The sequence below is a fragment of the Gymnoscopelus braueri genome (genome assembly GCF_963280865.1).
Source record: "Gymnoscopelus braueri genome assembly, chromosome: 8".
In the NCBI taxonomy this organism is placed as follows: Eukaryota; Metazoa; Chordata; class Actinopteri; order Myctophiformes; family Myctophidae; genus Gymnoscopelus; species Gymnoscopelus braueri.
Genome location: NC_137609.1, coordinates 33,034,515 through 33,047,387, shown reverse-complemented (window position 1 = coordinate 33,047,387; position 12,873 = coordinate 33,034,515). Strand labels below are relative to the sequence as shown.

The 12,873-nt window shown below is 44.3% G+C and overlaps 1 protein-coding gene and 1 long non-coding RNA gene across 2 annotated transcripts; one reads left to right on the top strand and one right to left on the bottom strand.

Annotated features, from left to right (window-relative positions):
• Positions 1-5,193: 5,193 nt before the first annotated feature.
• LOC308090314 lies at positions 5,194-5,621 on the top strand. Its single transcript, XR_013933607.1, has 2 exons — positions 5,194-5,282; positions 5,508-5,621. It is a non-coding gene; the product is annotated as an uncharacterized lncRNA (long non-coding RNA).
• Positions 5,622-8,942: 3,321 nt separating this feature from the next.
• Positions 8,943-12,873, bottom strand: LOC308091217 (uncharacterized protein; the record flags this gene model as incomplete). Its single annotated transcript, XM_080436660.1, has 4 exons — positions 12,325-12,873; positions 10,804-11,009; positions 9,454-9,571; positions 8,943-9,113 (listed from the first exon to the last, which is right to left on the bottom strand). Exons 1-4 carry the CDS (start codon positions 12,832-12,834, stop codon positions 8,943-8,945), a joined length of 1,005 nt encoding a protein of 334 aa, XP_080292786.1. The 5' UTR covers positions 12,835-12,873.

Below are 12,873 nucleotides of genomic sequence, written 5' to 3'. Positions count from 1 at the left end.
TTTATCAAAACGGACCTTCCTATATAAACCCATTGTAACTTCAAACTCCATTTTAACCATGTTAGAATAAAAAAAACCTGTCCTTCGTTCTGGTGAATTAAATAAAATAAATGATAAAAGTAATTGACAAACCCTATCCTCCTCACACATTAGAAGGACAACATCAGTCACCATGCAGAATCAAGGACGGATGTTTTCAATTAATCTAACATGGTTTAAATGGAGTTTGAAGTTACAATGGGTTTGTATTGGAAAGGGGCGCGTCTGATAAAATGAATATTAAATATCTAGATACTGAATCAAGCAACTTAAAAACTGTCTGGGGTGCTCACAAAAGCCCAAATAGACGTTGAAATGACCCCAAACATGTTTGAAAGTGAAATATCCCTTTAAATCAGTAACACTAGTACATAGCTCAAATCAAAACAATAATAAGTATCAGAAAAAATAAACAGTATATCAATACATACTGTATATTGATGACATTATAACCACATCCAAAATCAAAATATAAAATTACTTAAACAATAAAAAACAAGTACCAAAGCAGCAGTGTGTTCAGTTACTTACAGGTATATGTTTTTGGTAAATTCATTTCTGTTATTTATGTAATTCAAGAGGATTTATCGGACAAGGGAAGTGAGGAGAGCTGTGAGGGATTGACAGATAACCACTTCACCCGGGTTTCATACATTGCATTACATTACATTACATTACATTACATTACATTACATTACAGTCATTTAGCAGACGCTTTTATCCAAAGCGACTTACAATAAGTGCATTCAACATAGGTAGGGAACGAAACTACTAATCACCAGAAGTCTTAAGTGCATTTTCTGCAAAAACAAGCAACCAAGAGTATACCTAGCGCTAAGGTAAAAGTGAAAAATCAGCAAAATGAAATGAGCAAGAGCTAAAACAAATAAGTGTATCAACTAAACAAGATCCAATAAAACAATACAACAATAAAACAAGAGTTCGTACAACTAGTTAACAACAAGTAGGCCAGGCAAAGAGGAAGGGTAGTGTTTCCTGAAGAGGTGGGTTTTCAGCCTGCGGCGAAAGATGGGCAGTGACTCTGCTGTCCTGACATCAGTAGGAAGTTCATTCCACCACTGTGGGGCAGAAAAAAGTCGTGACCATGTAGATCGGCCAGAAGGACCCTTGAGTGACGAGGCAATCAGTCGGCCCGAGGTGGCAGACCGAAGTGGTCGGGCAGGGGTGTAAGCATCGACCATAGCCCGGAGGTAAGAAGGAGCTGTTCCTTTCACTGCCCTATAGGCTAGCACCAGGGTTTTAAACTGGATGCGAGCCGCTACGGGGAGCCAGTGTAGAGAACGGAGAAGGATAGTTGTGTGGGAGAACTTGGGGCGGTTGAACACCAGACGAGCCGCAGCTTTCTGAACAAGCTCCAGAGGTCTGATGGCAGATGCCGGAGCACCAGCAAGGAGGGAGTTGCAGTAGTCCAGGCGGGAGATGACAAGAGCCTGGATGAGCACCTGGGCTGCCTTCTCCGTGAGGAAGGGGTGAATCCTCCTGATGTTGTAGAGGAGGAATCTGCAGGACCGTGTCACCGATGCAATGTTTGCCGAGAACGACAGTTGATCGTCCAGGGTCACACCCAGATTCTTCGCAGTCCGAGTTGACGTCACCACAGCATTATCAATGGTGATGGCCATGTCTCGGTGCGGACAGCCCTTCCCCGGGAGGAACATCACCTCGGTCTTGTCCAGGTCTTCAGGTGGTGCGTCGACATCCACTCCGAGATGTCAGCTAGACAAGCAGCAATGCGTGCCTCCACTTGTGTGTCAGAGGGGGGGAATGAGAGGATCAGCTGGGTGTCATCGGCATAGCAGTGGTAGGAAAAGTCATGGGAGTGGATGACAACACCAAGAGATGTAGTGAAGAGAGAGAAAAGAAGAGGACCCAGAACCGAGCCTTGGGGAACCCCAGTAGTGAGCCTGTGTGGTTCTGACACAGCATCACCTGGTAGGAGCAACCCGTCAGGTCATACCACTCCTGGTACTGGTAGAGACTGTGTACATGGTCTCTATTGCCCAGAGTAGGTTGGAAGGGACACCGCAGGTCAAATGCCTTTTTGAAATCGATGAAGCACAGTACAGTTAAGGTTGTTCTCTTTTACCTCCTCGATTATTCTCCTTAGGGCCAAGATCTGGGCCAAGGTAGTTCTACCCTCTCAAAAACTATTTTGGTTTGCCCTCAGATGAGGATCGATGGCGTGCCGTAACTGGTGGTTCAGTATCATTCGGTCGTAGGCCTTTGCCGTGATACACGTCAGGCTGATGCTTCAGTAGTTGCCTGGTTTCGAGAGGTCTCCAGCTTTAGGCACCAGGGTGATGTTGGAGAGAGACCACATTTCAGACTGCTAGTTGTGCAGTAGAGCAAGGTTGCAAAACTGTAGGATGAGGTCATCTAGGTCGCAGTTCTTAAGATCTCTGGAGGTATGCCATCCGGCCCAGCACTTTTGTCCTCTCTCAGTGTGGCTTTCGCCCTGGCTAACTCACTGGCTGTGAAGTGACCATCATCAATGTTGAGGTTCTGGAGGAATGATGATACGTCTTCCTCAGCGCCCTTTCCTCTGGGCTGTGTCCCTCAACCTGTCCCTCCTTAGTCCTCTTCCGCCCAGTCAAGCTGTTTGGCTTCATTCAGTACCCCGCACCCTCATGGAGACCACGCGGTGATCAGAGCCCACAGAGCTGACCGTGTAGTATGGTTCTGTCACAGTTCGGGCTTCGCCTCTCCTCCGGCCCCGCCCCCCCCTCTCGTCACTAACTTTGTGCCTGTTGTGAGCCTGTTTTGAGCCTTTGTAGCCCGCGGCACTCGCGGCTGGTGGCCCTTGTGCCTAATGACTTTCCTTTATTAATCCTTCCCAGCCGGTGCCCTGTGTTCGGACATTGTATTGTTTGTGGTGTTCTACCTGTACCTCTGTCCTGTGTGTTTTCCCTCTGTGTCTGAGGGTTCTGGATTTCGTTCCTGCTTGTGTTATTTCCTGTGTTTACCAGTAAAGTCCTTGTTTCCAGTTACATCCCTGTCTGTGTCCTGCGTTTGGGTCCTACCTTGTTTATTCGTCTGCTCACCGTGACAGAATGTCCGAACCCTACTTGGACCCAGCGGGACACGCGTCCGTCGCCAGCCAGACCGATGGCTTCGGGCTCGGTCGGCCTGCCCTGGAGGACAGGTTGGATCTTATCATGGACATGTTGTCTTGCATGGACTCGCGCCTGCTCCACATGGAGACCACGCTGGCCGGCGGCCAGCGATCCATGCTGGTCCGGACCCAGGACATCTGGGAGCGGGTCATCCAGGGGTCGGGTTCGCCTCAGCGTTCAGGAGTGGCGGTGTCGGTCCGCTCCAGCGCGCGCGCCACGTGCGGCGGCTCTACCAGCGAGCCGAGTTTGGGCGTGCATCCCGAGGCATCTTCCTCCTCGGAGGCGTCGTTCTCCTCATCCTCTCCAGTTCCACGGGAGTGGTCTCCTCCCCGTCCTCGGATCCGCGAGAAGGTTCGCCGTCCAAGGTCTCTGTCTGCGGAGAGTGGCCCCTTCCCCCGCGAGCGGGTGAGAGCCCCGCGTCGGCGGGTCATCTCGGCGCGCCACCGCTCCACGCCTCGTCCGTGTCCTGTCCCTGCCGTGCCACCTCGTCAGAATCATGTTCCGGCCGTGTCACTTCGTCCAGGTTCTGCCCCGTCGGTGCCGTCTGTTCCGTCTCCCGGGTGGGAGGTCCCGCCGGAGCCACTCGCCGCCGCGCTTGGGTCCCCGAGCGAGTTGGAGACGGAAAAGGAACGGCGGAGCCGATTGGGTCTTTGTTTCTACTGTGGCGTGGGGGACCACCACATTAACAACTGCCTGGTGAGGCCCCCACGTCCCAAGAAGTGAACAAAGTTAAGTTCTTGTTTTGTTTTGTTCTGCGCCTTTTCTTAGGGTAGTTTTTCATTCAGTTTTGGTTTTGGCTCACCTCCTCTGCCTCCTGTTTTTTCCTCCTGTCTTCTCTTTCCTCCTGTGCTGTCTCCAGCTCCTGTTTCGCCCCGGGTCAGCGGCGTCGAACGACGGGCGGCCCGCCGGGACGGCCGAACCTGGACGGGCACCGCCAATTTCCAGGTGCGGTGTTCGGTCCTTCTGATTGGTCCGCGGTCCCGGCGGGGCCGCTCGTGTCCCGTTTTCCGGTCGTCGCTGTCCGGGGACTTTCCTCTTCTGCCTTGTTTTGGTTCTGCACCCCCCCCCCCCCACCCCCACCTGCTCGCCTGCCGTCCGGGCCTCTCCAGTCGCTTTCCGGCTGGTCCCCGGTGGTCCTCCTGCTTCGAGCTCCTCCTCTCTGCCCCGGTCCTCGCCTGCCATTCCGGACCTCTCCTGCCGTTGTCCGGCCGGACCCGGGTGGCCGTCCCGGCCTCGACCCGTGCCTCTGTTCTGGTCCTGCTTGTGCCCTCTGTGCCGACGTCCTCCGCGCAGAGCCCTGGCAGCGCCCGCCCCCCCCCCTGGTCTTGCTTGCGCCCTCTGTGCCGAAATCCTCCGCGCAGAGCCCTGGCAACCCCACCCCCCCCCCCAGTTCTGTCTCTGCCCTCTCCCCACCGGAGGCTCTGGTCCGCTTCTCTGCCCCCCCCCATTCTGGTTCTGGGACGCCTGGAAGTCGTCCCGTGGGGGGGAGGTACTGTCACAGTTCGGGCTTCGCCTCTCCTCCGGCCCCGCCCCCCCCTCTCGTCACTAACTTTGTGCCTGTTGTGAGCCTGTTTTGAGCCTTTGTAGCCCGCGGCACTCGCGGCTGGTGGCCCTTGTGCCTAATGACTTTCCTTTATTAATCCTTCCCAGCCGGTGCCCTGTGTTCGGACATTGTATTGTTTGTGGTGTTCTACCTGTACCTCTGTCCTGTGTGTTTTCCCTCTGTGTCTGAGGGTTCTGGATTTCGTTCCTGCTTGTGTTATTTCCTGTGTTTACCAGTAAAGTCCTTGTTTCCAGTTACATCCCTGTCTGTGTCCTGCGTTTGGGTCCTACCTTGTTTATTCGTCTGCTCACCGTGACAGGTTCAGCATTCACAGTGTCAGAGATGAACGCAGTCATTCTGTACTAAACTTTTCTGAAATTTCTGTCAGCAGTGTTGTTTCTAAGCATGAATACACAGATCTGATTAATGGCTCTCTTAGGTCATGGTACATGTCTGTCTATGACTGACCCGGTTGTGGTGTTTTTCCAGAACAAAGACTCCTGGTCCAGGTGCCGAGTCAGCCCTCCGAGCCTTGGCTCGCTCTGGCATGAAGATCGGACGTATTGGTAAGACTGGAAGACATGAACCCCCTACACGCATGCATGTTGAAATGGATCCATAACAGTGCATTTCACCTCCCTTACTTGATTATCCCGCAGTCTATTATTCAGCCTCTTTGATTACACTATGTACAGTACTACCAACCTGCGCTGGACTTAAGCTAGTATTATTCATTAAATGCTATGTTATTTTTTTTCATTTAGTTGATACGTTTTATTTTTCTTCTGCAGAGGATGTCACCCCGATTCCCTCAGACTCTACCCGCAGAAAGGGAGGACGTCGCGGTCGTCGTCTGTAAAATGTTTTGCTCAAGGTTTTCCACTCAATAAAAAGTCCAAATCCAAGGCTGTGTCTTTTGACTGGTTATTAAATGTGTTAAATAAAGCATGGTATGTTGATGTAAAAGTTGCTCTGAATTCGAATTGCTTCTTGAATGAAGATTCATTAGGTTTTATGCAGGTATTGCTAGCCTATTTCTTGTGCTTGTGTGGAAAAGGCAACCCTAAAGAAACAAGTCATGGTTTGATCATACAACGTGTAATAGGACACTGGTTCTCAAAGTGTGGCCTGGGAGGGACCCCCTAGGTTCCAGGTGTCCCCCAGCAACATGAACAGTTTAAACACTTAATCCCTATATTATCTTTAGGCTATTTGAAAATAGCTTATCTAAAGGCTCATAATGCTATTTGAGCTTGTATCCTGTATTTGAAAGATGTTGACAAATCTTATGGGGGTCCTAAGCACAATCTTTTCAAATAAGGGTCTGCAGTCAAACAGATACATGAAACTGTTTGAGAACTGCTGTGATATTGTTTAATTAACAAATGGTGATGTGACGTCAATTCTGTTTAAAGGAGTGCAAGAGAAACAATCTGTATGTAGTAGAGAAATGGACTATAGAGCTACTGTAGTCAGCCCCCTTGACGTTTAGGGACTGGTTTCAGTATGTATCTCTTGGCCGAGTGCCTTTATCTGCATCCTTCATGTACTTTCTAATGACGCTTTGTCACATTACTGACGCCAAGTTTTGAACATACAGTTTGAACCGCACCGTACAACAACCGAGTCAGGACATAGGCCTTGTTGAAGAACAAATTATATACAATTATCAAATACAATAACAGCTGGGGGATGCTCATTATTACAACCCTTCTCTGAGGAAACCAAATCATCTACTAGAAGAGCTTAGTTTTATAGGTATTGGGTTATATAGACAAGTTTAACCTCTTTCACCCTTGTGTCTCAATTTAAGTAAACAGATTTTTTTTTTTAAAGCTCGAGCTTGTAGATTTCTCTCATAACGGCAAGGCAATAAGGCAAAACAATTTTTGGGATTTTAAAATATTTAAAGTGAACACAGATTTCAATAGTCATGATGAAACCAAACTGAATCAATAATGCATTAATCATACATCAAATGAAAGATGAATCAATTTATGGTAAAAGCCCAGATAATTATGTATCCGACCACAATAGTGTGGTAGCAGACCTTGTATATTTTCTGTAATAAAGGCTCACAAACAAGATAAGTGTACACATGCAAGTGGTCAATCAGCTTCTGACAAAATCCTTAGTGCATCTGTGGGATTTATGGAAGATTCGGCTATAATTGGCCCAAATGGATAATACAATCTAAATATGCCAAGTTTGAGTAGTGGACAGGTCATTATGTTAAGTCCTTGGCTCAGGAGCTAATACTGTAGGACAGGATCAGGACATTCATTGGACTAGCCATGGTTCACATGACGCTCGTCTGTCACAAGCGTCATGGTGCTACTTGTTCCTGGTTTTTGAACATTTTAAACTTACAACCAGTACATCTACATAAACGTTCAGATTTCAAATATAAAGTGCTTACCCCAAAGCCACGGATGTAACAAGTTAAAGCGCCGGGGTCTAAGTACCCGTATTGTTCAATAAAAAGCATGCTTTGGGGTAAGCACTTTATATTTGAAATCTGAACGTTTATGTAGATGTACTGGTTGTAAATGTAGAAATTTCAAAAACCAGGAACAAGTAGCGCCGTGACTGTCTGTCATGATATGACAGTCATGTTTCAGGGCTAGCATTGGACTAGAATAGATCAATGTGAATAGAAACAGCCTACATATGGCGTACGAAGACATGTTATTTAGAATTAAACATAGAGAAAGAGTAATATGCATTTTTCCACCACAAAAAGCAAATTTAATGAATATATAATGATTTTCAGAAAAGTCGTTTAAAAATCATCAGTATTATGTAACAAGTATTCTTAAGAAAGTATTAGTATAGAAGTAAAGTAAGAGTATAAAAGCAAAGTCTCAATCCAGAATCAATGGCACTGAGTAAGACCATCTTTTTGTTGGGCTTTTTGTGCCTTTATTATAGATGGGACAGTAGGCTGACAGGAAATGGGGAAAGAGAGATGGGGAGTGACACTCAGAAAAGGCTGTCGGTATCGGGACTCGAACCCGCGACACACTGTCAGGCTACGGACTACTACGCCAGTGATCCGGGCCACCTGATTATCTTTTTAAGGAACCACAGTTCAGACCAGAGAACCGCAGATAATGCTTCAGTTTGACCCTAACCATGGCTATGTCTCTACACAAAGCAAATCATCTCAGTTCTGTTAGACATCAATCTGTGTGTTATGTTATGTGTGTCATAATGAAATATTGTTCAGTCAGGAGCACTTTAGTCATAGATTTTAACATTTATTGCAACACATGAAATACAGTTGTACTTGGCACTGGTGTCCAAGCAGTAAGAGTGGGCCCAAAGCAATACATTCAATTTCAGTTTAACTTGAGCCAAGCAGTGATCAAGTGTTGGAGGAAGCCATATTTAAATGAGCCGCCTTGTTGTGAGAATGGGCTGTGATTAGTGGAAATGCATGGCTGATTAGAAACACTTTTTCAAACAGCGTATGACTCGTGTCCTGCATAAAGAAACACAGTGCTTCATTTATTATGCATACATCATCATGGAGTGAAAATGCATAACTTAGGAAGTATACTGAAGGTTGGTTGCATGGTTCTCATGAGAAGAGATGATGGTTTTCATGGTCAGAAAGGAAGCTCGCTGGCCTGGCCATGACATACGGAGCCTTGAGGTAGTTGAGGCAGGTAGTTGGAAGTCAAGTCGGTCCCATGCTCATTCACCCTCCAATGATATACTCCCACAATCCTAATGGTTAAATCTGGCAGTCTTAAGCATTACGTTGGCATGTTATTCTGTGGATTTATGTGTATTATATCGTGTTTTTAATATCTGTATATCTTCTAATTCTGCCCTATAAAATGGTCATCATGTCCATGTAATAACTGTATCTTTAGGCTGTTTTAGGTGTTTTTGTCATGCTTGCGCTGATGATTCTGCAGTATCACAGGAGCAGAGCCACACCACCAATATCATCATACAATAAATGGTTTTAGTTTGATGAAAGTGAAGTAGGTTTAAGGTGTGTGATAGAAAAAAAGTTATACAAAAAAAAAGAAAATATGGTACTTCAACCTGGCAGTTAGGGAAACAAAGGTTGTGAGCTAGATTTGAAACGATGGCTGCAATGCATGATAGCAGAACGAGTAACTGGGGAGTGGGAGTGAGTTTATGTTCAAGGAAAATTATGTTTTGCAGTGGTAACCTAAAAGCTGTTGGCTCACTCGACACATCTTGCATCATCAGTATTTGAAATTTTGAATGAATGGTCCACAGTATTTAGGCCAGTCGTCCTCAACCAGCTTCTCAAAGGTTTCAAGATAACAAAATTGGTCAAGTGGTGAGACAGTGGGCTGTCCAGGATGACAAAATGTCACGTTGGATCTCATATGACGTGTGTCAATACGCAGCGTCTAATTGACAAAAAAAAACAAAATATGGGATGAAACAGAATAAGTCAAGACAGAGTTTTCCAACTTTTACTACAACAAATCATTTCTTCTGTATGTACTGTTTTCCTTGTTGAAGTTCATATATTAGTTGTATGTTATCAATATCATATTATTTTGTGATTGGTTCTAGCTCAACTTACTATTTATGTATTTTGATTGGAGTATTGCTTAGTCATTCTGTGCGTGTGTGTGCGTGTGTGTGTGTGTGCGTGTAATATCTTTCTTTTTATTAAAGAATATACAATAAGGATGTGTAATATATAATCTAATAATGTAGTATAATATAAGTGAGACTTAATACCTGTCTTTCTGGCAAGTGGAAAGCTACAGCCACATGGTCCCATACATAGAATTCGGGCCGATCACGGTGAAGTAGATGAGGCACCAATGTGTTCTGTGGCGTATGAACCAGTTTGAAACTGTTTAAGACAGAGGGAGAAAGGAACGTGTAACATTATTAATTTACACTGATTTATGTTTCTCTCACACTCTCTCAAACACAAACATTTGTAGTAGCACAATTTACAATACATAAGAGTATCAATTTGTAACAAAACAGAAATTTTAAGCTGCACTATGTAACTTTCCTCTTCTAACCCGGATTTGAACCCAGTTTCCTGCACAAGTCCTATATATTTTTTTCCCATTGAGCTAATAGAGCCTACCTGCTTGCTCAGGGGATACATTTAATCTTCGTGTCAGATCCTGTGTCTAGGTGAAACATGACCTTTGACACAATGGTGTGTTCAATGGACGGTTTCTGCATGGCTACGCTTGGCTACGAAAATTGTCTGCAGGTCACACTACGAATATAGTGTAACACGGTAGAACACACCACTGCTTTGACACGATCTAAATGTCTCAATAGAAGGGCAGGGAGACCAAATACAACCACCCCAATTGTATAATTAATGCTGTATTAACATACTCTACCATACAGATTGGACAAAATTATATTTTATTCATTTTAAGAAAAAGTTACATAGTGCTGCTTTAATAAAGTAACAATTTGTAATAAAATATCATAAAACAAGAGAAGTTTCTTTCTGTGATTTATTTGAATGTTCTCCAATACTCCAATAAGTGAAGTCAAAATGAGCTCAGCTGCAAGGGCTCAACACTTTTTTTTTTTTCAATTTGAACATCAAATTCAGTGCAATTGACAATACATCATTTAATGGTTATTTAACAGTTCAAGGGATACTACAGGCTACAGCTAAAATACAGACCTTTATGTGCAAATTGTGCATAATGCATTCTGTGACACAAGTCCTATCGACTTCAGTGAATGAAACAAAAGAGACAGCAACTCTTCACCAGGGACGCACAGAAGGGTAGGCTATTCATTGATAACCTGTCTCACCGGATTCCAAGGGGCTCATGAGAGAAGACCCCAAAATTGCCGCACTCTTACTTGTATACAAAGCTATAAATGTTACCCGGCCAGACTTACGCTGTAGTAACAAATTCTTATAAAATAGTGGAATACTTTTAGTCTAACCTATTAGTAGAGAATACATAATAGACAGTAATAAAATAAAATATACAGGATTACGTCACATACACGCATGCACGCTCACACGCGCACACACACACACACACACACACACACACACACACACACACACACACACACACACAGAGAGTATACCTGTGTGTCTGACACATGGCTTCAGGTCTCCAGATGATTTTGCCATCCTTGAAGGCACACACTGCATCTGGGCTGTCATCCAATAGAGAGTACTCCTCAAAGTCGTTGTTGTACTTGCCACTATGGACCAACACAGAGTACATAACCTCCTGTTTGTACATGACAGTTTCATAAACACGCAGAACTGGTTCTGAGCCTTTGCACACCTGGGAAGGGGAAAATAATATGTTAAATGAATCCTCATTTAATCAGCCAACAACGACGATATATATATATATGAATGAATGAATGAATTGTATTTGTATAGCACTTTTCCAAACAAAGTTACAAAGTGCTTTACATACATGTTAAAAACAGCAAACATCAGCAAGAGAAAGAAGAAAAATATGAGGAAAAAATAAGAAAACATGAAAAACATAGGTCCCCCTGTGTGACAAAGTGAGTTGTGAGAGGATCCAGGAGGGCCCTGTCCGAGGATCTAAGGCTCATGGGGTTTAGTCCATGTAGGGCTTTAAAAGTGATCTGCCTATGAATTAAATACCAAGGCCCTCATTGGAAACAAGTCCGCAAGGACTTTTATGAACGGACCTGTTAGACAAAGTATTTTAAATGTAACTGTGCTGTTTTACATTTTTTGCCTAATAAAATATTCAATCAATCAATCAATAAAATCTTAAAATCTATTCTGTAGCTCACAGGCAGCCAGTGTAGAGCAGCCAATATATCTCTATCTCTATCTCTATATATATATATATATATATATATATATATATATATATATATATATATATATTTGCTCCAAATATAACCCACACTGCCCGTAACCTGGGTGTAATTTTTTACCCAGACATTTCATTCAGCACCCAAGTCACAAGAGTAGTCCAGTCCTGCTACTACCAGATTAGGAACATTGCCAAAATATTAGCCGTAGAATACAACTCTCGTAGACGTATTTATGATTCTGACGTTTTCAATCTACGAGAGTTGTAGGGTTGATCCCCCATGGACACAGGGACTTTCATCTCCTAGCCCGTAGACACTCCAAACATGTACAAATGCAACACAAAAAATAAAGTGCTTACCCCCACGCCCCAAATGTTAACTCTTTCTACGGGGTAGTAGTGCAATGTAATAATCAATATTACAATATTTCTAGGACCCCGTAGAAAGAGGTAACATTTGGGGCGTAGGGGTATTAAGCACATTTCTTTTTTGCATTTGTACATGTTTGGAGATCTACGGGCTAGGAGATGAAAGTCCCTGTGTTCATGGGGGATCAACCCTACAACTCTCGTAGATTGAAAACGTCAGAATCATAAATACGTCTACGAGAGTTGTATTCTACAGCTGCCTACCAATATATATATATATATATATATATATATATATATATATATATATATATATATATATATATATATATATATATATATATATATATATATATATATATATATATATATATATATATATATATATATATATATCACGTTCTTTAGCTATGTGCGTTGCTTTATCTACCTTCTTTCTGTACTCCCCCAGCAGCTCCTCCAGGGGGAAAGTTAAGCGGTAAGAGCCGTATCTCGATGTGTCCAGGAAAGAAGGCGAGGTGGCAAACCGCTGCCTCAGAAAGTCCTTCTGTCCGGTGGCTTGTTCCTCTGTCCTGTCTGGATAGGTGTGATCCAGAAGACGCTTCTCAGCCGATTTGAAGTCATTTGGTTGCACAGAGAGGCTCCACCAGAGTAGGTCCTGACGGTGTGGATCTTTAGGATTCCATTGTCCAGGATTTTCCCAGAACGGTGCACGGAACCCCGCGACACCCAATATCTCAACTAGTGCATCTGTGTTTGTGTCATGGCTCAGATGAGAGACACGGAACTCCGGCCGGGGGTAAAGTGGGATGTTTTCTTTGAATATGTACTGGTTATCTTTGCCTATGCCTTGGAGCTCCTCTTTCAGCTCTGTCAACTTTAAATGTTTGCCTCTGATGAAGATCTCACTATGTCCTCTTTTGTTCTTACGTTCATCCATGCTTCTGATGCTTGAGGTCTGACACTGGTGGCAGGACAA